This window comes from Amblyomma maculatum, chromosome 8, assembly GCF_055883805.1.
Source record: "Amblyomma maculatum isolate TAMU_Amacu chromosome 8, ASM5588380v1, whole genome shotgun sequence".
In the NCBI taxonomy this organism is placed as follows: domain Eukaryota; kingdom Metazoa; phylum Arthropoda; class Arachnida; order Ixodida; family Ixodidae; genus Amblyomma; species Amblyomma maculatum.
The window spans coordinates 126,043,388-126,070,779 of record NC_139351.1 but is presented as its reverse complement, the minus strand read 5'-3'; the positions used below and the strand labels follow the sequence as shown (position 1 = coordinate 126,070,779).

General features: G+C 46.0%; 1 protein-coding gene across 3 annotated transcripts in view; it reads right to left on the bottom strand.

Annotated features, from left to right (window-relative positions):
* LOC146182497 (uncharacterized) overlaps positions 1-27,392 on the bottom strand; it is a 145,242-nt gene that overhangs the window by 16,228 nt on the left and 101,622 nt on the right. For 2 of the 3 annotated variants that reach the window (XM_084577625.1, XM_084577624.1), the window contains exons 3-10: positions 26,119-26,237; positions 20,572-20,668; positions 20,161-20,256; positions 18,683-18,737; positions 16,610-16,800; positions 13,438-13,801; positions 11,361-11,450; positions 265-875 (exon numbers count right to left, since the gene is read on the bottom strand). In XM_084577625.1, coding sequence (XP_084433751.1) covers positions 265-875; positions 11,361-11,450; positions 13,438-13,801; positions 16,610-16,800; positions 18,683-18,737; positions 20,161-20,256; positions 20,572-20,668; positions 26,119-26,147 — 1,533 coding nt within the window. In that variant the 5' untranslated portion in view covers positions 26,148-26,237. The remainder of the gene's footprint in view (positions 1-264; positions 876-11,360; positions 11,451-13,437; positions 13,802-16,609; positions 16,801-18,682; positions 18,738-20,160; positions 20,257-20,571; positions 20,669-26,118; positions 26,238-27,392) is intronic. The other variant, XM_084577623.1, reaches the window with a different exon arrangement.

Below are 27,392 nucleotides of genomic sequence, written 5' to 3'. Positions count from 1 at the left end.
GATAAGTCGAATTTTGTGGTCTCTTCCAACTTCGTCGGAAGTGTACTATACATAACAACATTGAAGAAGAAAAGAAAAAAAAAAGCATCGCAACAAGCATAACCTATATAAAGAACGTACCTTCCTTGCCTCCACATACAAGTTGGTTTGTTTTGGGACTCATATGAATTTAAGACGACATACAAACATTTCGTACACTCCAGGAAAATCCAGATCACCGAGATCCCACTGCATAATGTGGAATGCATTAGGGCCCGTGCTCACCTCCAGGAAACGCTTCGTTCCCGGCTGGGCACAATGGTAGGCAATGATGCTGGGGCACTGGCCCGTCAGCACCGCCTCGGCCGCCTGGTTGGCCAACCCCGTCGTGAAGACAAAGATCTGGCTTTGCTGCTGCATGTACTGCGCCTCCAGACCTCCGGCAGAACCCTGTGGAGGCATGGGGCAACCGGCCGCGCCCCCACCTGAGGGCATGGGCGCTCCCGAAGGTGGCCTGTGCATGCCCGCCATGCTTCCTGGCAACACCTGTGGGCCCCCCATACCAGGCCCCATGGGGCCGCCCGCGCCTCCTCCTACCGCCACGTTGCCGCCGGCCATGTGGCCCGCACCTGCGAGAGGGTTGCATGGCATGCCAGCAGGATGCGGGGCATGCTGCTGGTGAGGGCCCAAGTGAGAGGACATCCCACTAGGACCGCCGTGGGGTGCATGGATGCTCCCGATGGGGCTCCCGCCCATGGTGAGGGTGCCACCCACATGGTGGTGGGGGTGAGGTGGTAACTGCTGGTGTGGTCCCCCCATGGACTGCTGTTGCTGCTGTGTGGGCATTGACGGCAGCATGGGACTACCACCTGCTGCTGCTGCCACGGCGTCGGAGGCTGTGGAAGTTGGAAAAGAGAGCCACAATGTTGGAAACCATGAGCAACGAAAGCCACAAGGCTCAAACAGAAAGAGTACCAAATGTAATCTCTCAATGCAAAAAAAAAATATATATATATTTGCAAAAGGTGCCACTGCATTTGTTGGGTTTATGTTTACTAATGTATGTGGGTGAATGTACCGTAAAAGCCTGCGTATAATACGAGGCTTTTCTTCCGTTGTTGTCGTGAAATGTCCACCTCATACTATCGGTCTTTTCGATTTGGCTGCACCAGTTCATGGAGCGCAGCATCGCCATTCTCGTTTTTCTGGTGCCACACACGTCCTCTGCCCTTCTTTCCTCATTTTGTCATGGAGCAGGACTAGTTTTCGCACCTCGTGCACTCACTCTGGAGAGGGTGCAGAAATAAGTGCAGTATGGCATACATGCCGCCTGGCCAAGAGCAGACGACGCTGTGCACTGTTCTGCAGAGCCTGAACGGTTCATTGCAAACGGATGCAAATGGTTCCCATATATATATATATATATATATATATATATATATATATATATATATATATACCGTATTTACTCGCATAATCCTCGCACTTTTTTTCGCAGAAAATCGGTGCGAAGTTAGGGGGTGCGATAATTACGCGGGGAAAATTTTTGAACAATGCTTTGGAGTGCTGAAAGCAAATGTAAATAGGCTGTGAACCGGGGTTCTCAAGCCAGCTATTGTAAATTTAACCAAAACTTCAATTGCAAGCAGGACTTACGTTTGTAATAAAACCACAGAGACGACAAACACTAGCTGCAGAAACACTTTATTTGCGAAGGCTGGCCGCCCGCAACATCACCATCACTCAGAGTCCGCGGAGTCCGCCCGTAGAGCCTTAACGTAGTCCAGGAGTGCAGTTTCAACCCCAGGAAACTTTCCCGTCTTCGGATCACGGAAGGCACGCCGAGTCTTGCTGGTTGCCTTGAGCTTGTCGTGCTGCCGTCTCCAGTAGCGGACACAAAACTCGTTGACTCCGAAGTGTCTGCTGGCAGCGCGGTTGCCGTGCTCCAAAGCGTACTCGACAGCTTTTAGCTTAAAGGCAGCGGTGTAGCTTGCGTATCGCCCCATGGCGAAGCGGCACCAAGAGCACTGTGACAAAAGTAGCACGCACTGAGCGAGGCCTACGAAAGTCTTCGCAAAATGGCAGAACTATGCGCGGAACTCGGGAGAACGTGCGGCGGTACCAGCGGAACAAAACTGACGAAACACCTTGACGTTTCCTTCTCGAGGCGCTCGGAGTGGTCGGAGCTGGTGATGATGATCGTCGGTTGGGTCGGGTAGCGCCTCCTGGTAGCGCACGCACCTAACGGGGCCAGCTAGTTTCAGTAGCACTAGAAAGATGGCGCTCGCTTCGCGTAGTCGACTGCCGCGGTGCAACATGTCGACTCTCGCGGCAGTGATGTTGGGGATGCGATGATTATGCGAGGAAAAAAAAAAATTCCAATTTTCGATAGGCAATGTGGGGGGTGCGAGCATTATGCGAGTGCGAGCATTATGCGAGTAAATATGGTATATATATATATATATGTATATATATATATACACAGTCGAACCCAGATATATCGAATTTTCGTTATATCGAACTCGCAGAATATCCCGTTGGAAATCCCATGTAAAAGTATAGGAAAGCGGCATCATATATCGTATTCAATTTCACCGGTCGTTCGATATATTGAACTCTGCACCATGCACTGCCTTCCTCAAAGACGATCACATCACCTTCGGCTGTTTGCGGCGTGACGTTTTCAAGCCACGCGCAGAAGGAATGAGAGGGGACAGTTCAGAGACGGCTGGTCTAGGGAAACGCTGTGCCCATTCCCCAAAGGTGCGCGCATCTGCGGTTATCGCTTCCCGCGTGCCAGCACGTGACGTTTGCAAGCCATGTGCGTAAATGAAGCAGAGAGAACCGGTGGGAACAAGAGGGTAAAAATGCGATAAAGCGAAACGCAAGGGTGTGCCCATTCTTTTGCCGAGCTATCTCTCTCCTTCCTCTCTCCCCGCCTTTGTTCGCAGTAGCACGCGCTACGCATGCACCAAGCCAGCTCAGCCCGTTTTCAGACAGAACGTTGGACGCTTTCTCCAGCGTGTGTTGCGAACCCTTTCCGCGTGGCGGTTCACGTGGCTATGGCGTCTGCGGACATTAAGGAGCGGCAGATCTCTCTCTGTTTTTTTTACAAGGGTCGCCCATTCTTATCGTTGTGCCGTACGCGCGGCGTAGCATAAGATATGGCGGCTGCGGACATTAGGAAGCGGCAGATTTTTGTTCCTTTTTTGCGGGAGCAGTTTATCCTTGCATGTATGAATCAACGAAAGCATGCGGTCAGCTGCAATCATGACACCAGCCTTTAGCATTTTTCGCTTCAGACAGCATCTGCATTTATCACACTTTCCAATGATTTTGTGGCAGCGGACTACACCCGCCCTAACTGCGGCGTGATAAATCGAACCAGGCCTGTGCAATCAAGCCATCATGAGCGCTCTGCCAAGTTCACTCCCCGTAACCGCAGGAAATATCAAAAGATAAATACGCCCTGACATTATCGCTGCGCAGCATCTTGGCACGCTGCCAAGAAATGAGCTGTGGATGGGACGACTGAAACGGAGTGGCGTGCGCCATCGACATGCAAGCGAAAACAGTCGCAATTTCTGCCGCGGCGACACAGAAACCTTGTTTTGAGGTGCCGCGGTGGCTCGAGCGGCGAGAGGGACGCAGTTCCAACAAGATAGAAATTTTTCGCTCCGTCGTTGCTGCTCGTCGCTGAGATCGCTCAATTGCTTGCAATAAAGCTCGTTGGCCTTAACGCTTTCTTTTTTTCCGAATTCACGGGTGCGAAAGTGGAGGGTGGGTTGATTACGCGACAAATACGGTATCGTTTTTTCGCATCGTAAGTGCCGTCACAAACCAGTTTCTGCATATCGAATTATCGATATTATTTTGCGATCCCCTTCAAGTTCAATATATCCGGGTTCGGCTGTATGTATACATATATATATATATATATATATATATATATACAGTTGAATCCCGCTATAACGAAATTCACGGTGCACGAAAAAAAATTCGTTCTCGCGGAACTTCGTTATCGCAAAAATTTGACGTGAAACGCAGAAAGAATTGCCCAAGCAGCAGCAAAGGCGTTTAATGCCAAAAATCTGTAAGCTTGGTTTGCTTACGCTTCACGGCGAGCAATGCCGTCACGCGATTTTCGCACTCGGTCAGCAAACCCATTGCAACATCGTCGTCTCGGACAGCAACGAAATTCCTGATGACATCAAAAGCGTCCATCACCTGTACGGCGGTTGCCGCAGCCGGCGCTTCCTGTACGTCGTCGTCTTCTTCATCGGAAGAGTCCTTATCATTCCGGGCAGCTTTTATGATCTGCTCATCACTCACATCTTCGTGAACAACAACACAAGCGTCAGCGCCGATGTATTCGTCGAGCTCGAGATTAGGCGGCACGGTTCCTATTTCTCCCAGCGTTTTCCAGGCGGCCGCGATCCCCGGAGCCGGTGACGCCTCTTCGTCGTCGTCTGTAACGCCTGGTGTTAGGCCAGCAGAGTGTACGGGTCGACCTTCGGCAAATCCGGCGTGCCTGAAACAGTTCACAATTACTGAGCGCCCCAGTGTGCTCCAGGCAGCAGACATAATCTGCAGTGCCACGTACAAGTCCACCTTCGTGTCTCGGCCGGTTTCAGTGTTAAAAAGCAGCCGCTGAATTAACCTCCCGCGGTAAGCGCGCTTCAGGCTAAGAATCACGCCCTGATCGAGAGGCTGTAAGACAGACGTGCAATTGGGAGGGAAAAACCTCAGCTCCGTGTTAGTGAGCTTGACTTCGTCGGAGTGATGCGCTGAACAATTGTCCAAAAGCAAGCAAACTTTACGGCCCTGCCGCTTCATGTCGCGGTCGAATGCCATCATCCACTCGGTGAAAATAGCGCGGGTCATCCATGACTTGTTGTTCGCCTTGTACTGCACAGGTAGGCTACGAGTTCCCTTAAAACAGCGCGGCTGGGCACTTTTGCCTATGACTAACGGCGGACGCTTGTCCGAGCCATCCATGTTTGTGCAAAGCAGCACTGTGATGCGTTTTTTGCTGTGTTTGCCGCCGTGACAGCGCTGCCCCTTGAAGTCGAGCGTCCTAGCCGGCAACATCTCGTAGAATAGCCCGGTCTCGTCGGCGTTGTAAATGTCTGCAGGCGCGAAGTTGCTTAAAATTCCGGCCATGTTACTCGCCTTCCAAGCAGCTGCTCCGTCCACGTCTGCTGACATTGACTCGCCGCACAACACTTTTCCAACGATGTTATGGCGGGCCTTGAAACGGTTTAGCCAGCCAATGCTGGCTTTAAAGTCATCAATGCCAAGTAGGCATGCATAGTTCAAGGCTTTCTGCTGGACGATGCTTCCGGACAGGGGGACGTTGCTGGCTCGTGCTTCCACAAACCACGCATGCACTGCTTTGTCCAACTCTTCATGGAGGGGCCGCGTCACCTTTTTGTGCTTCGAGGATGTGCCTGAAGCAAGTGCCATTCTCACGCTGTCCTTATTGCCTAGAATCGTTGACAGCGAACTTGCAGGAATTCCGAAGTCTTCAGCAATTGCCGCTTTCTTCCTTCCGCTTTCTGCTTGGGCGATTATTTGAGCTTTTTGCTCAAGAGAAAGAGTTTTGCGTTTTTTCACTTGCGTTGCCATCGTGTCCTGCGGATGAAAACTCGTCGTTGTCGAAGAGAAAGGCAGCGAGTGAACAACGCGACCACGACACAAAGCCAAAATGGCGGAACTGCAATCACGTGATTTCATGCTTAATGTGGCTTTGGATTTGACTTGGACTTCTCGCCAATAAAACTAGTTTCGGTTTCGATTTTGAACGCGAAAATTTCGTTGAAGCGGAAACGCTCTGCAAAAATGGTTCGTTGTGCAGAGAAATTTAGGCCATTAATTCTTATAGGATACTCGCGGGGAATAAAAAATTATTCGTTGTCGCGGAAATTTCGTTGTGGCGGGATTCAACTGTATATAGGGTAGTTATGCTGAATGCCAGTGGTGGCCATTTTATGTGTGGTCAGGAGTGGTGTTATGTAGTTGGGGTCACATGTAGTAGTGGCCATGATCGGCAAATACGACATTGCCGCACTGTCCTATGTACTAGTTGTGCTTTTTTTTTTTTTTTTTGGTATCGTGTTAAGCCGCATTGTTCTTGACCATTTGCAGATGGGTATCTGTGGTCCACAACCCGCTGCAAACAGAAAGCAGTTGCGAGTCATTTACACACTGCCGTCTCCGATTGGCTGAGTGAAGGAAGTGAGTGGCCTTTGTATTGCCAGCGTGCACAGCAACCCTGCAACATCGAACTAGGAAGTACATATACACTTGTGAGCCAGTGTATACATATACCGCACAATTGAGGCATGTATTTAGGAGCAGCAGCAGCAGCAGCAATGCTTCTGACTGAAGGCCAGAACCTCGGATTTATTACCGCTGAAACAGTCAAACGCCTCCTTAAAGGGCTACTGTCCAGGGAAGGACCTTTTAGGCGAAAGAGCCCAGTGTTTCGATCAGGTACCGGAGCTAGTCTGTGTAAAATGCTACAGTGACACGCGCGCCGCAAAGCAACGAAAATACAAATCAAAGCTCTCTCTAGCTCTCCTTCGGGAAACCAGCTTCCCCGTTTCCTGCGCTGGCCCGTCGAGCCACAGTAATGACGTACCTCCGGCGAACGACGTCCATTGGTCCGTCTCGCTGTCTGAGGGTGAATGATGGATGTCTACCGCTCGCTGCGCGCTTTTCCCTCGCCCATTTTCTTTTTTCGCATAGGCGGAGTGCCACGCCCCACCTCCCGCCAAACGCGGAGAAAGAAGGGGAATTTGTCTTGCGGACGCTAGACGGCCGGGTAGGAGAGTGAAAAACCTTTGTGAGGGAACGGAAGGAGAGAAACACGACAGAATCGGGTGATTGGGGTGGGTGTAACTGTGTTATTAGCTACTCTTTTCAAAAACATTTTGCAGCCTTGCGTTCTGGGGGCGAATTCTCACAGTCACCGAGGAAGAAAATATTTTCGACCGGAGGGTGGACAGTGGGCCTTTAAGGGGAGACATGGGTCTTAGAACGGTCGGAAATGGTCAAAAAATTAATTTTGGAGAAAAGCTCATTCTCAGAATGTTTATCCTTTCAAGTGCCTGAACTCAAATTATTAACTATGAATTCAGTCACGAAATGCAATAAAACCGGCTTTCAAAACATTACAGCAGCCAAGAAATGCCCCCCTAAAAAGAGTAAATTTGTTCAAAATTCCCATGCACGCCCTAGGCATTGCAGCTTGCAGATCGCCACCAACTTGGGATTGTTTTAAATCTGTTTTCTTTGTGCACAATTTGCAATATCAAAAAATGGCGCTGCTCAAGCGGAGTAGCTGCCTGCGCTAGTTTTCTGAAGGCCGTTTATGGTCTCTGAATGGCTCTTACGTCCTCCTATTGGCTGGCACGATCGACACGTCATTTTTTTTCTTCTGTTTTGCGTTCAGCTACTTCTTTGTGCGCGTCTGAGTTTGCGCTCATGTTTCTCGACGCACCACTCTGTGCCTAGGTTTTCCTTGCGATCGAGATGTCGGAAAACAGTAGATTGTAACCATGCACGCAACAAACCTCTGGAAGCCGCAAGAAACTGGCATGGAAAAAAAGCCAGAAGGAGTCAGCCACAAAATGCCGTTGAGACCTGCGCTATAGCTCGTGCCAGACTTGTTGGATGTGCAGGAAGCATCAACCGTGCCGCCCATTGACGACACCGCGGGTTCAAATTACAGCACGAATTGTATCCCGGATCACAGTAAACTTCGAGTTGATGCCGCCGCCGCATACTACTCTAGGGTGGAGCTGGCACACTGTGCTGAGCGATCGGCACAAAGTCCGTTCTGTCAAGAAAGTTAGCGACCCAAAGCGAGTTTCACTTTCTTGGCATCTGCGCAGAATGCGATGCTGGTACCGAGTTTGCGACTGTGGTCATGAAAGTGTTACCTTATCGAGCATGTGAAGCGATGAACCTGCAGCAAGATCGCAAAAATGTAAACGCGACCGCTAGAGCGCCACACTCAGCGGACCTTTTCAGGGCCACCAAATGGCCATGGTGGAGCTCAGGCCTCCTTGGCTCCGGAGCACAGGTTCCCCAAGAAACCGCTTTCAGGGCTCAAAATACTGTCCTTAGAGGTGGACACCCTACCCCTGCGCTTTAGTCGTCTAAAAGAAATCAACCCATGACTTCAAGAAAATATATTTTACAATTTCATCCTTCACACATCTTCAATATTATTTTTATTGTTTCGTAAGATGGAGTTAAACACTTTTTGTTTTGTTTTGTAGGGGGACAGATAGGGAACATTCAATTAAGATCTGCAGTTGAAGATTCCTCCCAAAATTTTCTGCAGTCAGTGTCAAAAGCCCAAACACAATTTTTTCAACTTCCTATTTTTTGCCAACATAACAAGGCTTATGGGACTTTTCATTATGTTTTTGTGCCACAATTTTAACAAGTCTGATGCCGTTGAATTCAGGAAGAATTCAACTGTGGAGATATGCTATTTTTATACTGCTAGGTTGAACACATCAAAATTTGAGAACAATAATGTCAGCTAATTATATTTTAAAATTATGGGGCATCAGCATAAATGAACATTTTTATATGATGTACCGTATTTATTCGAATGTAACGCAAATTATTTTTTGTGTGATTTTTTGCTCTCACAGTCTGCCCTCGCATTAAAATCGAATACTGCGATTCGGTTGGCTAAAGCAGCGCCGGGGTGCAGCCATATTGAATCCGCCACCACTCGGTTTCGGCTTCCGGGGTTTTACGATATTATGTTGACAATATGAGTACCAGGAAAGCCAAATCAACCAAATCCCAATCCATCCAAAGTCAAAATGTTGCACTTTCTCTTGTGGGCTCAGAATCACGTCCGCCTGATCACGCACTTGTCACGTCTTTCGCAGTGGATTAGAATGGTTACTTCTGTTGTTATCGCATTTCGCACAATGGCAACACGCCGTGCACAGTACGACGCTCGCCTCAAAAAGCCTACCGCATTTACTTACATAATGCTCACACTTTTTTTTGCGGAAAATTGATGCTAAGTTAGGGGGCGCGATAATTAAGCGGAGAAAATTTTCAAGCAAATGTTTTGTAGCGCTAAAAGCAAACTTAAATAGGTGCAAATCGGGCTTCTTAGGGTAGCTATTGTAGACATAATCAAAACATTACTTTCAAGCAGAACTTACCCTTGTTATAAAAGTACAGGGTCGCCAAAAGCATAAATTGCTAAAGCACTTCATTTACCACAGGAAGCCTCATCATCACTCCCCGCGTTCCATGGTATAATGCTCACAGCAGACCATACAGTTCTACTCTTGATCAGAGACTTGATCCGAGTCAGTATTGACACTGCAATCGCTGTCTCCAGTAGCGCACTACGCAGAACTCGTTAACGTCGAAGTGCCTGCTGGCAGCGTGGTTGCAATGCTGTAGCCCGTACTCGAAAGCTTTCAGCTTAAAAGCAGCTGTATAACTTGTGTACCGCCCCACCGTGATGCGGCACCAAGAACATGGTAGACGGTGGAACAAAGCAATTAAAACGGACGGAACGAAAGAACAATGACGAGACGTGGAGACAACTCGCAAAATGGCGACGACTACGAGCACCTGTACGAGCATCATGGAAAAAAAAAAGACGAGCATAACTGATGATGATGATCTACCCGAGTGCGCTGTCGCTGCCTGGTAGCGTGTGCATACGAGGCCAGCTAGGTTCAGTAGCGCTCCAAAGATGGCGCTGGTTACTACTAGCTGACGACTCTCGCGGTGGTAATATTGGTGGTGTGATGATTATGCGAAGAAAAAAAATTCTGATTTTTGACGCCCAATGTTGGGGGTGCGAGCATTATGCGAGTAAATACGGTATTGTGATAGCAGAAGGAATCAGAAATTCTGCGGCAGCTTGATGGCTATACGTTGCTAAACTGCCTTACATGGGTGGCAGATGTAGCGAGAGGTGATTTAAAGGGACAGAACACTGATATTTAGGTCTCGAATTCTTTTCTGGCGCCATGATCTATTTCATAACGTTTTTGTAGAAACGCTGTAGAAAAATTTACCGAGAATTTTTCGATCAGTGCCTGCCCCCATTTTTATGTAGTCCGATGCTGGAAACCATGAAGAGCGACCGCGATGACGACTGATGGTCGACAAAAAAGATGTACCGAAAACAAATGTAAATTTCACTCACCAGACAGTAATCAGACGTAGAGTAATATCCTTTTCAGTTTCTCACTCAATGCTGTTACGGTACAATAACGAACGCCTCGTGTGACGAAAGATTTAGTAAGCCCTATTATCGCTTCATTCACAGAATTCCAAACACTGTGGCGCCATCTAATCGCAAAACCTGAAAGCATGCCTCTCACGATGCAAAAGGAGGGGTGGTTTTTATTTAAGGATGGACTGGAGAGAACGGAAAATATAATAAATTAAGACAACCACTTTTAGAAGAAAAAAGAACAATGTGCAGTCACGAAAATCAGCTATATTTTGCTGACATGTAGTCACATTGAGTACTACAGTGAAAGTAATAGGGTTTCTCCGCTAGATAGCACCTCAGTTGTTTTTAATAAGATTTTCAATGGCAGATTAAAATTGTAAATCCTCTTTTATTTGATGTTGTAGTGCTCGATCTGTATTATATGAGGCAAGACCTTTTTATCTCCATCATAATCTCATGACATAGTTTGGCCAGTGTTCTGTCCCTTTAAATGTGAGCCTGGCTGCAAAGGCTTCCGAATCGCCTGAAAGGCCGAGAGTGAAAATGAAGACTGGGTTTCTAAGAACTTGGCCTCCGATGACGACGACAAATGAGCGTTTTTGATTAGACTGCAATGGCCATAATATCTATTAAAGGCACTTTTTCAAGCGCTTATCTCACGTTACGTTCATGGCTTTATTTTTCCCACTAAGCAGTATAAAGTCGCCCCTCGCGCTACATTCGAGTAAATTCGAGTCAATTGTGTACGACACATGATGGTCTCTTTCCACTACCTCTGTCAAAGCTCGAGAGCAATGCTTATGCCACAGCCTACACCAAGCTAATCTGAAAGATTGTGCCTCTGGCACCCGAGTCCGTATTCCGAGTCTGCGTCATCATCGAAAGTGTCGCTATCTCTCAGACCTCGAGTCACCTGATTGGTGGAAACACCGTAACCAGAATTGGCTACTACTCCTGGTTCCGACGCTCCCACCAATCGGATGACTCTAGGTTGGGGAGATAGTGACACTTTCGGTAACGACGCAGGCTCGCAATATGGACTCTGGTCCATTTTCTTTCACACTTCTTTCGAAGGTGCGTATTCTCTTGCCTGCTGTCACTGCAACGTGTGCAGAAGACAGAGAAATTTGCAAGCACTCACGCGTTTGTACAGACATGGCTCCAGGGTTCTCCTTGCTACTGGGCACCATGTCCCCCGGATTATCCCCCAGCATGGACATTGAGGCTGCACCTGGGAACAGCACGAAGACTGCATGGAGTGCGAACCACACAGCCAAGTAGAAGACAGGCATGCACATACCTCGTTAACTAACCATGCCCCATGCTCCATTGCGCTTTCCTCATTGCTATGACCACGCAGCACCCAATCATTTCTAACGTATAACTCGTACATTAACCGTTACATATCACTGTTTTCCTCCCTCGAGACACGTGCGCATCGCTTTGTGACTTCAGCTGCTCTTGCTGTTTGATTAGGCCAGACTGCAAGGACCAACCAGAAACAAAATATGCTTCTTTTGTATGTTCGACAAGGGGACTGTAGTAGACCCTTAATGACATATACGATTTTGCTTAATGAGGGACCAGAGCATGGCCGCTGCTGCTGTTTTGCTCGTTAGAGACCTCCCCCCCCTCCCTCTCGTTGGGTCACAGTGAGAGGATGAAGACACCAGTTGTGCCGCTGGCCCCTTCCAAAGGGAAGAAGCTCTTCTAAAAACCTTCTTTCCCTTACTGCCCATACTGCCTCGTGTCCCTAGTTGGTCACTACACGCGACATTCTGGGCTGCTGTTTCAACGCAAAGCAGTCCAGAGGAAGCAAAGGGAAAGACCTCCACTGACAAGGGCAGCACCAAGTTCCAGTTTCCTTCCAGGTTCCCAGAGCAACATTTTCAGGTAAGAAACAGTTGGAGAACTGCCGCGGTGCGGAGTGGGCCCAAAAGATCGCCTATATGCAGTGCCCCCCCCACCTCTCCTTTCTCCCCGTGGTGGTGGATGGGTAAGGCAGAAATTTTAAATGCTACTTACCCTCTTCTTTCAGCAACACAACGGAACATAAAAGTGTGTTTGTATTTTTAACCACACTTTTTTATGCATGTAAAAGCCACCATGTTTACAGTTTGCAGACGTACCTCAACAGCCAGGCAGCAGACGACACGCTTGAGCCGCGTCTGCAGTTGTCTTGCTTCATAAGCGTCAGTAGACACGGTGGCTTTCATATGCATACAAAAGTGTGTTTAAAAATGCAAACGCAGTTCTATTTTCTATTGCATTGCTGAAAGAAGACGGTAAGTAGCACTTACAATTTCTGCCTTACCCATCCACTGCAGTGGAAGGGGGGGGGGGGGGGGGGCTGCAATCGTTTTGAGATTAGCTGACATCATATTGGCAATCGTTTGAGCCCACTCCGCAGCGCTGCGCACAGCGCAGTTTTCCAACTGTCTCCATCTAAGAATGTCGGACCAGAGGATCAAAAGCGCAGGATGTAAATGCACGCATCTTGCAAGTTTGCTCAATTAACGGAGTCCTGTCACCCACTTGTGCAGTGCTGATGCTCCCAAGTCGGAAGGGCCCGATTTGTTACGATTCTATTCCTCCATTGGCCACTGCCAGTGGCAATGCGCGATGAGCCATCAAATTGAGGCCCGTGTCGTGTTGTACCAAAATCTAGATTTTGCCTTGTAATGCTGTTTACTGTGTAATTAGATTTTTGGTCTAATTAAGCCTTCAGAGCGAGAGCTTGGAAGCACTGTCAATGTCAATTCGTGCCTTTGGCTTGCTCTGGCCCAAACCTGTGTTACCTGATGCTGGTGCCACAATTTCCAGTCATACACTGTGCAAGGAACACAATGCTTGGTGGCCTGCAGCATTACCAAAACGCATTAGCTGGAAATAAATTGCATTAGTGCATTTCTGAGCTTTGTACATGAATCTTGCTAAATTTTTGGACTTAGTATCGGCATGCAAGGCTTAGCCTGACAAAGTGAAACATGGGCTGTAAATTATAGATTACCTGTAGTCCATTGCCTGCAATGACCTCATGTAGTGCACAGCCACTTTTTTTCATTTAGCCTTCACCAAAACGTGGCAGTCGTGTCTGGAGTCTAACCTCATTACTTTTCAGTCATGAATGACTACTGTTCACACTCCAGTGCAAATTCGTATGATCAAGATTCCACTGTCTACGATTCCTTGGATCACTGAAGTAAGGTATCACTTACTGTCGGACAAAGGTGGGCCAGTGACAGGTGCGAGGTTTCCACCCCCGTTGACGAGAACCCCGCCGGACGCCGCAACGTCCGCCGCGGACACTGGGGTGCCGGGAGGCCGACCCATGTTGCCTGCACCGGCGGCTTCAGGGCAGGTGGACGGCGGCGCGGACTCCTTGGCCGGCGTGGCTTTCGGGCCGCACTCGTCAGCCGCGGCAGCGGGCTGCGGCTCAGTGGCCGCCTTGTCCACCGAAGGCGCCCCGTTGCACTTCATGTCGGCGCTGGGCTTGGGAGGGAAGGCAAGGACCTCGTTCCGCTCCCGCTCCAGAAGCCAACGGTTTTCTGTTGCCAGGTCACGCTCTTCGCGCTTCAATGCCTACACAAAAACACATACACACGCACACTTGTAGCGGCAGACATGCCCGCACGGGAGAACCATGTTGGACGTAGTACAGGAGCTCTCAGGGGAACTTCAACAACTTCCAAAAGGTTAGACCTAGCAATGACTCTAGGCCTAGTTAGGCCTAGCACTCTGGCTGGAGCCATGTGGCTACTAGAAGCGCATCACTAGTGTGGGTGCTGCTAGGTTATAGATATGCTTATCAATTACAGTCAAATCTCGATATAACGAATCCCGCGGGACCGCGAAAAATCATTCGTTATTTTGAAATATCGTTGTAATGAAAAATCTGCGATTATAAGCCAGTGGTCAAACCTAGGTATGAAAATGACGTACCTTGGCAGTAGGCACGTGTGTAGACTAGCAAAACCTCAAGTGAAAAGGTTGCACTAACTCCAAAGCTGATTTATTTGAAGAAATTCATTATTTTCTTCTGCCGCGTGCAGCAAACACGACCGCGCACTACATTACACCACTACAGCACATACACCTTTCGCTTTCCGGAACACCTCATCGCGTGCGTGATTGCACCGAGCGATAAAAGTACGGACTTTGTCCATGTGCAAAAAAAAAAAAAAAAACCCGGAGTTTTTTATGACCCCATCTTCAATGCTCCCTGAGCTTTGAAAATCTTGTCTCGGTCTTTCATAATGATCGTGGCAGTCGATGGGGCAATGCTAGCTGTCTGTAGAGGCCGAATCGCTTTTTCCCTGCGTCGATTTCTTGCAGTGAAAGCAGCTGCGTTCATATCTTCTTGGCACTTCGCTGGCTAATATCATCGTCAATCTCGCACAAACTTCGCAATAAGATAATCAGCGGCAAAAAAAAAAAAAAAAATACTGTCCCGCACGCGCGAACGCACGAACGACCGAGTCGCGTACGGCACACAACACAGGAAGAAAAAAAACGCAGGCAGCTAGGCCTGCTGGCTACTGCGTAATAAACCATAGCTTCATGGTGGCGCTAGGAGCTGGTCCTAGATGTCCTGATGATGATAGCTACAGCCTACGGACCATACACACAGAAACTGCGGTTTCTGTTTCGTTTCACGCGAGTGTTGCAAGCTGCGGTGCTGTTAATTTTAGCCAAATTCGTAATACTGATGTTCCAAAATTATAGAACAAGAAATAAAACACGTTCGTTATTCTGAAATATACGCTAATTTGAAATTCGTAATACTGAAATAGTTTTACATTGAAAACATGGCAAATCTGCCGGGGATTCTTAAAAAATTCGTTAATTTGAAAAGTTCGTTAATGTGGTGTTCGTAGTAACGGGATTTCACTGTACCACTTTTTGCACATTGAATTACCAATGTATCGAACTGCGTCATGCAGCGCATACTCGAAAGCTAACCAACCACTGACAAGCTGACTTGTCCATTTTCTAGCCTCCACCACTAAGGACTTAGCAGACAACTCTGTGCTGCTCTTTAAACCTCTGCAGCGATCATCTGAAAGCTTGGAAATTTTCTACTCGAAGAGAGGGCGCAATGTCGCTGACTTGCCTTGCAGCACCTGACTGCAGACACTTTGACTTCTCGAAACCCTGCCAGCACATGCTCTTCCAGGTTGATGTGCGTCACTGTCTTCGTGTGCTTCAGATTCGCACCAAAAAATGTTAAGCGTCTTCAGGGCAAAGCCGCACTGCCCAAAAATGGTGCTGAGCGTTGACAGTGCAAGCACTAGCTGTTCTGCTAAACTGACGTTTCTTTTTCAGGTTTGATGTGACAGCAGAGACCTGGTTCTCCAGAAAATCCATTGTTGGTGCTGTCAGCATTACGAGCGAAAAAAAAAATCACGGGCATGACTCCGGTGGATGGTAGCTGGCAGGTGACATCGCTACGCACAGACTGGTCGTCGGGTTGTGCGACGTCACCGGGTCAGGACATGCCGGAATTGACAGATGTTGCCAACTCGAGCTTCGCCGTTGAGACGGGAGGCAGAGATCAAAATCCAGCCTTTCGGGACTCTTGGATCGTGAGTTAGGCACTTTCCCGTTGGCCACTTGTAGAGCTTGGTTAAAGGGGGAGTTTATATCTATGCCAGATAGTTGTTCACATAATGCGGTACCTCATGACTGTGTGTTAATGAGTATGCTAACTATAACAGAGGCATAAAGGTGAAGGGGACATGTCTGAAGAGGTGGGCTAGCACATAACATAGGTACGCTCTCTGCACGGTACAGAACACAGAAAAGAATAATATGACACAAGCGCTATTTTATACTAGCGCTCGTGTTGTCATGTCCACTTATTCACCCGAGTCTTTCCTGTCCCGGTCCATCCAGAGGTGTCACCAATAACCCCATTCACCAATTCTAAAGGCCCCCTTCACTCCCCAAGACCAGCCGCGCCAGCATGCTCAAATGCACCAGTGGTTTGCGCATTCATTAAAATATACAAAGACTGGGAAACTTTGTAGCATGCAGAAACATAACATATTTTATGCAGTACAGTTCCGTCTGGAGCACTCTAAAAATTCGCATCATTCCGAAATTCATATCAAGCACGAGTGCATCACCTAGATTCTACTACACAGGGTGCCTTTCTCCTAATCGGGTAACATCTCATGTACCAAGTGCTAGTAGCATATTGACACGTTATCGGCACCACTCCATGTGGCTTTGCTCCTGCTTGACCCCTTCGCAATTTCGCCTGACAGTCTACACGCAGGTATCCATTCAATGCTTTCATATGTACTTCCCGTACACGGACTTTAAAAAAAAAACTGCGGCTATTTGTGAAGGCATTTTGTTCACCTGCCTGCATGCCTGCCAACGCACCTGTGCCTGGGCTTGGACAATGGGGAAGAGATGCGAGGAGAGGAAGGCGTGTAACTGTTTCTCCCGCGGGTTGGAGGACTTGCGGAACTGCTTGAGGAAGCCCAGCCAGTCCGACACTGTCAGGCAGACACAGTCCCACTCCCGGCTGCGTTGGGGCTTCTTGGGGCACAACTCCCGATACAGGCGAAGGTCTGCGCGACAATGAAGTGCAAGCAATTCTCTTACCAAGCGACATAGGGGGGTGACAGGGCTCTTAATGGGCCGAATATCACACACACACACAAAAAAGCGACTTTCTGAAAATGACAGTTTAGAAACCTAGAGCCCATCTTCTGGATACAGACTAATTCATTCTCTCCCTGGGCCATTAATTCAACCTTATAAGATGCAAACGAACTAGATAAACCCCATCTCTGTTTGGGCATTTACTCATTTTCTCAAAATGCAAATTTTTGACGGTTTGCTAGTATACAAGAAGGATACCTTCACATGTAAAGCATATAAAGGAATAACTTTTTTTGCAGCAAGTTCCTGAGCAATTAAACTGCACAATGTTGGAAACAGATTTCTCATCTTGTTCTTGCTTTTTTTTTTGTGCACTCTAATTTAAATGGCTCATAAGTCACTTACCCCTACACCAAAATTCAACAAACTGTAAAGTGACTAATACTGTCTTAATCAAAAAGTTGTCCCTACGTTGTGTTCCATATACCGCATGCTATCTAGCCACATGTTATTAATAGATTTCCCGATTACTGGTTCCTCCTCTATGTTTCTGTAAACAAAGGAATGAAAATGTCAGATATTTTAAAAACTAATTGACATATTAGAAAAGTGATTGCATATTTGAAATCAGCATAAAAAGACCAATTAAAGACTGTTCATTTTCATATGTTCCCTTGTTCACATAGCTATCATTCTGTCTTTTACTACTACTCCTACCATTTTCCTGAATAACCAAGACTGGAATAGCATAAAAAGAAAACACAGCCCTGAAGAGAGGAACAAGAAGAAAAGGTTTGCATACCCCTGAGGTAGTTGACAAGAACACTTTTAAGCAAAGAAAACATTAAGTGCCACTAAAAGAAGTCAGTCACACTAGACTATGAAGAGGGTACAATGACTACTACCACAGCAAGCTCAGGGAATGGCTGCAAATACAAGATAAATGAGCACATTTCACATTTATCTTTTAAAAAATGTGCTCGTGACTCACAACGTACTACCAAAATGCGATATGAGCAAGTTTTGCCTGCATGTACTGTATTTACCAGTAAAGTTAAACTAAACGGTAATTTAGGGAGCCAATACCGTGTTATTCAGATTGTCACAATGCTTGAAATGATGTTGTGCAGTTTGACGCACCCACAGAGAATTTAGCTTTATGGTGTCTCACAGTTGAATGGCTGAACTCCTACGACGAAAGCTCAGACTCCACGAATTGTAATTCTGCATTGCTAATGAAACAAATACAGAAACGGGCAATCACTCTGTCCGCAATTTTTCACTTCATTTCCCTGATGCGCTTGCTGTACTCAAAATGCAGAATATGAAGCATCTAGCTAGAGCGGTAGTGGTTTTTTCCCTATCACTGTGCATGTTAGAGCGACATATGCACGTAGCTCTAATGGGCTCTGCACGTTCCCTCCACCTCCACTGCTGGACGAGTTTCCTTAATAATGAGGCATAAATGCATTTAAAAAAGTTTCGTCCCTACAAAAACTGTCAATAATATATGCTATTCATACTAAAAGTAGTTGTAATACCAAGGCACAAATGTAATTTTAAAAAAATGCTGGGAATAATTCCTGTAGCAATGCGAAGTATGAGTCATCAAATCAGTCACGTGAAGTCTTGATTTCCTGGTCACTGCTCGAAATAAACTTTCAAATGCGATGTATGTATGAACTTAAGACAGAAGGTTTAGAATCTTCTTTTTGAGCCCACTAGAATGGAACAAAGAAAGGAAAAGGATGATTCAGAAAAAAAAAAAAAAAGTTTATATGTCCCCTTTGAAAATGAACTGCACAGTTAAAAAGCACATAACAAGTACCTGACATAATTGTACCTTACCTTCCAAGTACCAGTACACATTGTCAAGTGCATCTTGCCCTACACGAATGCCACGCTGCAAAAAAAAAAAAAAAAGAAACCAGAGGACACACACTGAAGGCCTGCAACAACAGGAGCAAAGAATCAAGACGGTCAATATCAAGCAGAACGTTCGGCACAGAAGCAGACAGCGCCAACTCTCCCATACAACACTGTACAAAAGCAAAACAAGGCATAACGCACTCTGCAAATTACTTCTTGTAAGTTATTTTTGCCGCTTCAACATGCAGCAGGTGAAGAGTGAATGTATCTCGCATTATCGAGTTACCAGATGGGCTGAATCAAATCAAGACGCACTCTTGCGAGAGACAGCTTTGTGAGCCAAATTTAACTATAATTAAACTGAAGAAGGTAACCATCATGCCAACAAATACACAACTAAGCTAACAATATAGAAAAATGAAAGTTACGAGAAAGTCAAATGCCACATTACAAGCACAGAATTAAAGCCTCTGGTTTACTCCCACTAATGCAATTAAGGTTTTACGTCACTCCCACTAAGTGTATGAGGGAAGCAATCACACAATTATGTAACACCTACTATGAGACTACCAAGTATCGGGTGGTCAAGAGCCCCACCGTCAACAAAGAATGGGGGTTCGAGGCTGTCTGCAATAATGTATCACATGATGAGCACTAGTTTATTTGTAAAAAAAACCCTACGCTAGGATCAGGCACCAGGGCTCCCTATCAGCAAGTACCAGCATCACCGGTAGACCTCGCAAATAAATGGCCATGAGCCATAGGAGCTGCACTGCAGTACCATTCACTTAAAAATGAGGCTCATGATCCTCAAAGTCCACATCAGTGTAAACGTTACGAGCTCAAATCGAAATAAATAATTTTTATGCAATTTTCTAATTAACAAATGTGCTGACAGACAAACATCAGCATACACAGTCATTTTTACTGAGACCCAAAATCAGGTGGAAATGTCATTTGGGGCTTTACACTATGGACAAAACCAACCTATTTTAACTGGGCATACAAACAAGCTGTACCAGAAGATGAAATTTCGAATTGAAAATGTTGTGACAAAAAACTATGTTCAGTACCACCTTCAGCACTTTAGAAAACATCAAAAATAACAAGATGACGCGGCTCACGTCTACCCCAGAAACGCAGTTCACTGATCTTTAAAGTGATGCGTTATTATCAAGGCCAACAGTTTGGAAGATTCATTACGGCCATGCAATGCCACTTTGTCTTCGATAATCCTGTGGTACATTACGGCATTGAAATAATTTTAGGGCACCACTTTTGCTGCAGAGCATCTTCTCAGAAACTTAGTGATAGCACTGTTGTACAAAATTAGTGCCCCTTAACCATGAAGAACAAGATGGACCAGTAATTACAGCTGCACAGCCTCATTACAGTTAAGGCCACTCAGATATCATGACTTATAATAAAGGGACGAACGCCCCGGCCGTGGCTCTCACCAAATCCTCGGCGTCATAGTGGTCGTCCAGGAACTCTGACAGCTCTTCCTCCAGAGACTCGTAGGCATAGTCCAGAAGCCACTTGACGGTCAGGAGCTGAGAAAGGGGGACAAGCAAGAAGACTCAAGCACATGCGGCCAAGAACAAACCACCACACATCACCTGCAAAACAGCACAACACCCGGCCAGGGCAGGGCTGAAGCTGTGCTGTAAATTAACGCCAGTAACCGACACCTAGATGTCCAGAGTTAATGCAAGGGTTTACAGAGGATTAGTAGTGTATGATGGTGGAGCCGTACGGAAGGTTACTTTTGTACTCCATCTGTCAGGGTTGCAGACCTAATGAGATGTCGCGACGTCATGGACAGTTTGCACAGCAGGGATCGGCCAAGCCTAAAGGATACAACGTACCTTGTCACCTGGAGACAGGTCCCTCCAGGGTCCTTTGGAGAATGAGACTTCCTTCTCCTTCAGAAGTTCAGTCAGGGTGTCTTCGAAATTAGAGATCCTGTAACACCGAAATGAACACAGCATAATGAAATGCTCTTTCGCAATTCCTCTCCCCTCTCTGAATTCATGACGGATGTATAACGCAAAGGACAAAGAGAAAAGAGTCATGTCCAACTAGCCCAGCTTCTCACCTTACACAATACATGTAAGCCTGCATACCAATACTCAACGCACGACCTAGAGTGTAAGTCGCGGGTAAATAGGGCAACTTACGGTCGTCATTTAAAGGTACATGCATATCTGCACATTCCACTATGTTAATTTCCCTCCATTCCTGATGCAAGAAATGTCAGGTGCGCAAGTGTTCAACCCAACTAGGCCCTATCGTGCAAGGTTAGCTCCCACTGCCATGGTAGAACAAGGCATTAAAGAGAGGATACTGTGTGATGTTATCAAAAGCATTCATGAACACGAACCTGCATAACCAAACGTCCAAACAAAATAATTATGTCACATCGAATTAACCCCTCCCAACATGCAGGTGATCTGGCTGGCAGTGTTTCCCTGTAAGTTTCAATGAGATGAAGTAGTATGCCTACAAAACAAGCATACTTTAACCTTCAGTTTAAACTGTTTTGTTCTACCCTGGCTGGTTTTGCATTCTGGGACTACAAGCATTTTGTGAGATTCTGTGGGTGATTTATGAGAGGAGGTTACGAGGCCAAATAGTGTGCATTATTTTGCGGTGCTAAAAATAGTCCCCCCCCCCCCTAGGTTAACGCTTGTCCTTCATTCTTCTGCGTTCACATACGGCACTTTGCTTGGAATACATTAGGCAGGTAGTTTTCATCATCGAACTCATAATTGTATGCACTTTCATTGTAATCACCTAACTTCACGTGATATATTTTAGTAAGCCTACAATACTGTCCAAGTAAGGAAGCAGTGAAATCTGCATTGTTACTAATCCTGGATCTACCAAGCCTCTTCAAATACTGAACACTGAGAGGCCATCATTTGCCAATGCCCACGTTTTTTTTTATACTCTCCATCACCAATAAAAAAAACATCTACAGGCAACATGAAGACCTGCACAAGAAAAATAAAATAAAATCATGCCGGTTAAGGGGAAAGCAAGCACCACAGTCAAGGCTCAATTTTTTGCAGCCACCCCCTCCCCAACAACCTACTATTTATTATCAGAAGCTGGATGGTCTAGAAGGACAATGAATGTAAATCCATCAAAACTCCACTATTCACTTTTCCAGCAGTAAAAGACGTAGCCCTCACTGAGAAAATTAGAGAATAGAACATTTAGAAACTTTCACAAGCCCTAGGTTCAAATTCATGACATTGAGATCGAACGGGACTCCACCAGTCGGAGCCAAGTGGCAGCGTAGCCAAGGCTCATGGATTCGTATGCATAAAATGGTCTTGATGCACCAAAGTTTGCTCATGAGATCAGCTGGTGGTGCGACACCTGCACCTGATTTCTTGAATTTTCCTGGCTTGAAAAACCAGTGTTTACATGAAAGTACCATCTCTCTCACAGGCTGTGCTGGCCTGTCGGTAAACGCAACTATCAGCCAGTCCTCAGCGTCCTTTGCATTCGTAAGAACAATGCGCGGTAACACATAGTGCAAAACCGTTCCAATAAAACGATATTCCAAATTTGAAATCCAAAACACATTTTAGGCACCTGTGCTCAGTGAAATAAACATTTAAAAAATGATTCTATGCAGACTCTATTGTGCAAGCAAATCTGGATCTACTAATTTCTTTCCGACTCCACGTGCAAGCATGCGACAATGCGCACAAAATTACCACCACTAACGCAAGTGGAATGTCAAAACATGTTGAGAGTAGACAATTAGTTTTATGTCAGTTTTAGACAATGGTATGATAGAACGCTTGTTGACCAGCTAGCAGGCTGTCAGCGTGCAGCTGGCCTCAAGGTCTTCTTTTGCATAGAAGACACAACTATAACTATCGGGTAAATGACAAAGGAAAAAGTGATTGGGCAAATGCTGTATAAAACATTTTATGCTCTCCAAAGGGCTAGCAGCATCGACATTATTCAGTGCTAGTGACACTTTGAAGGCTCGATAGAAATGGTGCAACATTAGGTGCATGCTACAAGTATGTTTCCTTTTTTCCCTTTTCGAACATATCCTGGACGTGTATTACCAATCCAAGTGCATTTATTGAAACTCTTTTCTAAACAGTATCCCTGACATAAAGCAACAATTCTTAATCTTAACAAATCCCGGAACTCAGCCTACAAAAAGCATGCACTTCATTGAGAGAGCCTGCTCAAGGGCTCTCCCTTTCCCCTCAGGTCATTAAACCACTGTCAATGCCAAATGAAATGTAAATAGACAAACAAAATGGCATATTGCAGCATGATGATTTTAGCACGGTAACAATGAATAAAAGCGCACTTCCTTTCAACTTCAGTGGTGCAAAGACTGATACATGGTAGTGTTCAATGTACCTCAGTTGTGTTTTTTTCTTCAACAAGTACCACATTTTGAGTTCATGCTTTCGCGTGACGTCACCCTGTTTATGTTTCATTTCATGCAGACTGCACACACCATGTGTGGCCTAGCACTACCCGTATATTTAGTTTCAAGTTTTCTCGAGATTCAATTTTAGCGGATACCTCAGAACAATTTGCAAATTAAATGGCAGCACTGGCACGCACCACATCAACTTCTACCCTGTTCAGGCAACATAGTTTCAAACACCGAGATGAAACGGCAGGAAAATTTCTGACTCAAAGCAGCATCAGCCGCAGGTGACGGGCATTTTGCGAGGAAAGAAATGGCGGGGCCCACGCGCGTGCTGCCTGCTCTAACAACTGTGGGTAACCACGCGTAAAAGCGGGCAAAAAAAAAAGGGGGGGGGGGGGGAAGCGGGGGGGCCTCTCTCACTGAATGCACAAATGGCAAAGGCATTCAGCCGTGCGACTGGCAAAAAAAAAAAAACAGCTGCACACACGGGAGCTCAATCGCAGAATGCCCCCCCCCCCCCCCCCCCCCCTCACACGATGAGGGAGCCGCTGCTCGTGCAAGCAGGCAGGTGGCTGTCGCAAGTGTCGCGCTGTTCTCTCCCTCCTCTCTTCACCCCTCCACCCCCCCTCCTGCAGACAGCATCCCTACTTTTTGTTCCGATAGCACGAAATGCGAACGAAGTAATGCATAAATGGTCCTCCACTCTATGCTGCACTTTCATTCCCGGCTCTAGCACTGACACTTCACCCAGACCTGCATCGCCAGTGAGGCAGAGAGCCCACGTATTGAAGTCCATTTCAAGTTATGTAAATGTTAGCTCACTGCGGTGTAGGAGCTTATAAAATAATAAGTGGCTCCAACAAATTTGAGAGCAAAATTGTATGCAAGCTTCATAAACTCATTAAAGACACATAATCATAAATTATGATTATGCGTCTTTAATTACTTTATGATAATCAGAGAGATTATCATTAGAGAACAATGCTCAACAACAGCAAAAGGCCTTTAAAGGTGGCCAAAATAAAAAGACAGTGTTCGCGACTCTACAGTTACGTGCAGTGTCCAATAACTCAGACAGCGCTCAAATTGAAGACCGCTGAAACTCGTCAGAATCTGCCCCACACTCATTCACATTTATCTATTTTCACATAGCCTCCTTTATACACTCTGTGCCTAGCAACTCCGTGCTCCGCAGCCGTCGCCGCCGCTCCTCCTCCGTTAACAAGTTACGCCACTGGCTGCCGAGAGATGGCGACAGCGACGTAGGGTCACCCTCGCCAGGCGAGTGCCGGGTGGGCGGTGTTGCAAAGCGGTCCGGATAGCCACGCGCTGCCACTTTCTTGCTGTTTCGTAGACTGTTTTGCAGTGTGCAAGGTCATGCTTCTACTTTTCTCTACCTTCGGGTGCTGCAAGAATACAGCATTGCACCAACTGGTAAGTGCCAGCTTTGTTTTGTCCCTCCGGCGATCGCTGCGTAGTGTTCAGCTGCTTTGAGGCTTGTAAAATATAGTGACGGCATCAAACACTGGGTTTATTAAGAGTCAATACTGCAATAGTAATGTTAGATGTGCACCTGTGCTTTCTGGACTGCAATGCTAATTGCTTCCCTGCCTAGCTCATCTGCGTAGTGTGTTGTCGTGCTCCTGCGAAGTTTTTTTTTTTGGAGTATATGCTAATTACAAAATTTTGTGATAAAACAGAAGCACAAGATTTACCTATTGTGAAGATGCCTACTTTAAAGCTTTAAAGTGAGTTAAACCGAATTGTGCAAAGCTTATATTAGGTTTCCTTGTCAACTAAATCGCTGTCCCTCACTAGCATCGGACACTGCAAAACTCGTACTCAACCGCATCAAGGCCTGTGAAAAATAATGACAGCACCAGAATTGTGTTTATTACACGTCAGTAAGGTATTAATCATATTAAATGTGCACGTGTATTTTATGGACTGCAATGCTAACTTCCTCCCTGGTTAGCTCGTCTGTGTGGTATGTTACATGTACTCCAGCACAGTATTTTTTTTTTTCGCTAACTGCGCAATTTTGTGAAAAAATAAAAACACAAGTTTTGCCTACTGTGGTGATTATTTTGGAGTAATCGAAACAGAAAGATGCAACGCGTATATTTTTCTTTCCTTGTTTTTCAAGTTAAAAAAAAAATGTTTGTACAACGCGCTGAATCATTGCAAGTAACAGCTGATACCAAAATTGTTCTCCTTACAGATCTCAATGGCATACTGCGATGCAGTTGTTCCAATCATCTGTAAATCAAGCTGGCTTCTGAAGAGCTATCAGTGACAGCAGTCACCGTGAACATTTTTTTCCTACTTGTGGCAACTGTTCATCATGCCACTTCTACATGGTACTCTTGTAGCACAATTGCTGTTTTAAAATAAATAAATGTGTAAATAAATGCTGGCGCCTTTCTTCTTAAATTTTGTTTTACTGCAGCGTAGACTAGCATTGTATATTTTTTTTATTACCATTGGCGCTAGCGGAGCAGTCATGCAGTTTTTCGATCCATGCGCAATTTTTTGAAACTGCCTGACATGAAATGTCATATAGCGTTGGTGTTATTGCCTAACAAGTATCATGATCACTTGTTATGCTTAGTGGATGTCGGCCTTACAAGTAAATATGCTGAATATGCACGATCCATGCTTAGGAACAGTTATCCCGCTAGCGAATAACAGCGCTCCCGCCCCGCGCCGACGTTCGTACCCGTGCGACTCGTGCGCCTTGACCCCTACGTCAGTGGCGCCCTCAGCGAGGGGAGTGGCAGCGCCACGCAACTTTACGTGACGGTGCCGCTCTACTGTTCGCGTGGCGTGTTGACAGGCACAGAGAGTAATAAAGGAGGCTATGATTTTCATCACGCTTAGTCTTAATCGCAATCAATTTAGCTTCCATTACTTTTTTCTATGCTAAGCATTTTATTTTCCGATCAACTTTTCTGATCTTGAACAGAAAAAGGTGCTTAGAAAAGTGGGCAAGTACTTTTGGTTCTGGTGCCCAAATTCCAGCATTCATACGGCCGTCAACCTTCGCCTCAGGGTTGTTAGTGAGCAAGCCAGGAGCACTAGTGGGGAAAAGAGGAAGGCCGCTAAGGATCACACCTGTAAGTCGGGGAGAAACCAGAAATAAGGCCAAGAACTGAGGAAGGAAAAAAACAAACAGAGCAGCCAGGGGTGTTATGCAAAACTAAAATGGTTACAAATGGGTACAAAAAAAAAAGATACTGCACCAGTCGAGAAAGGCAAAAAAAGCACAGCTTAACAATGTTTTTTTTTTTTTAGAACTATGTTTTGGTTTGTTTTTTCTTTAACCGGGTGCCTGTGGTATCGCCTCAAGAAAAGTTCACGTCTGCCAACCTAGAAAATCGGACGGTTGCGGCTGAGCCTGTATTCCTGCGGACTTGTATGAGAGTTTGCTACTCCTTGCTAAACACTAACATTTCCACTCCAATGTCAAGCGGCACACAGCACTCTGCAAAGCAGCACAGATATGCGCATAGTGGCAATCGTTACAGAATTGAAATTTTCAATTCACTAACTGAAACGTTTTCTCACCTAGACCAGTTACGTCATAAAATGGCCACTCGAGCAAATTTCGCAGTTGCCTTTGGCCAGTGCACAAACAACAGGCATTACAAAGCAAAGCAACATGTGCTCAGAGGATCACTCTAATGAAGGGTCCGATATAATGTACTATATGAATTCAGATGTCAACGCTAAAAAAAAAAAAGTACATCGCAAAAAAATTGCTCCAAATTAAAGCATACAGTGAAAGATTAGAGCGGTATAAGTTTGCACCTTCCTTCTCATCCCTTATCCTCGTCTTTTTCTTGGTTTTCATAAGATTGCGAAGCTAAATGCAATGCAACACAAAACGTAATGCTATATTTACACTGTAGCCAAGAGAGTTTCCACTAGCCCAAAGCTGCCCTAGAGTTCTGGCAGGACAGCTTGATGAATTTGTGGATCATATTTTCACTATGGCAATCAAACGCTGCTCGCAAAAAAAACAAAAGCGTGTCTAGCTGCCGAGCTAGTTTGAACAGAGCATTTTAATGCGCAATCTTCTGATATGAGAATGGTACTTTCCCGTAGTAGCTGTTGTCTGCAAACCCTACACTCGTGAATGTGATGGCTGATTGCCACTTACATGGCCACCATGCTGAATGTGATATAAACAAAGGTTCACAATTTCTGCTGAAGGTATAGTTTAGACACTAAAGTGGTTTTAAAACACTGACAACCAAACACGGCTGG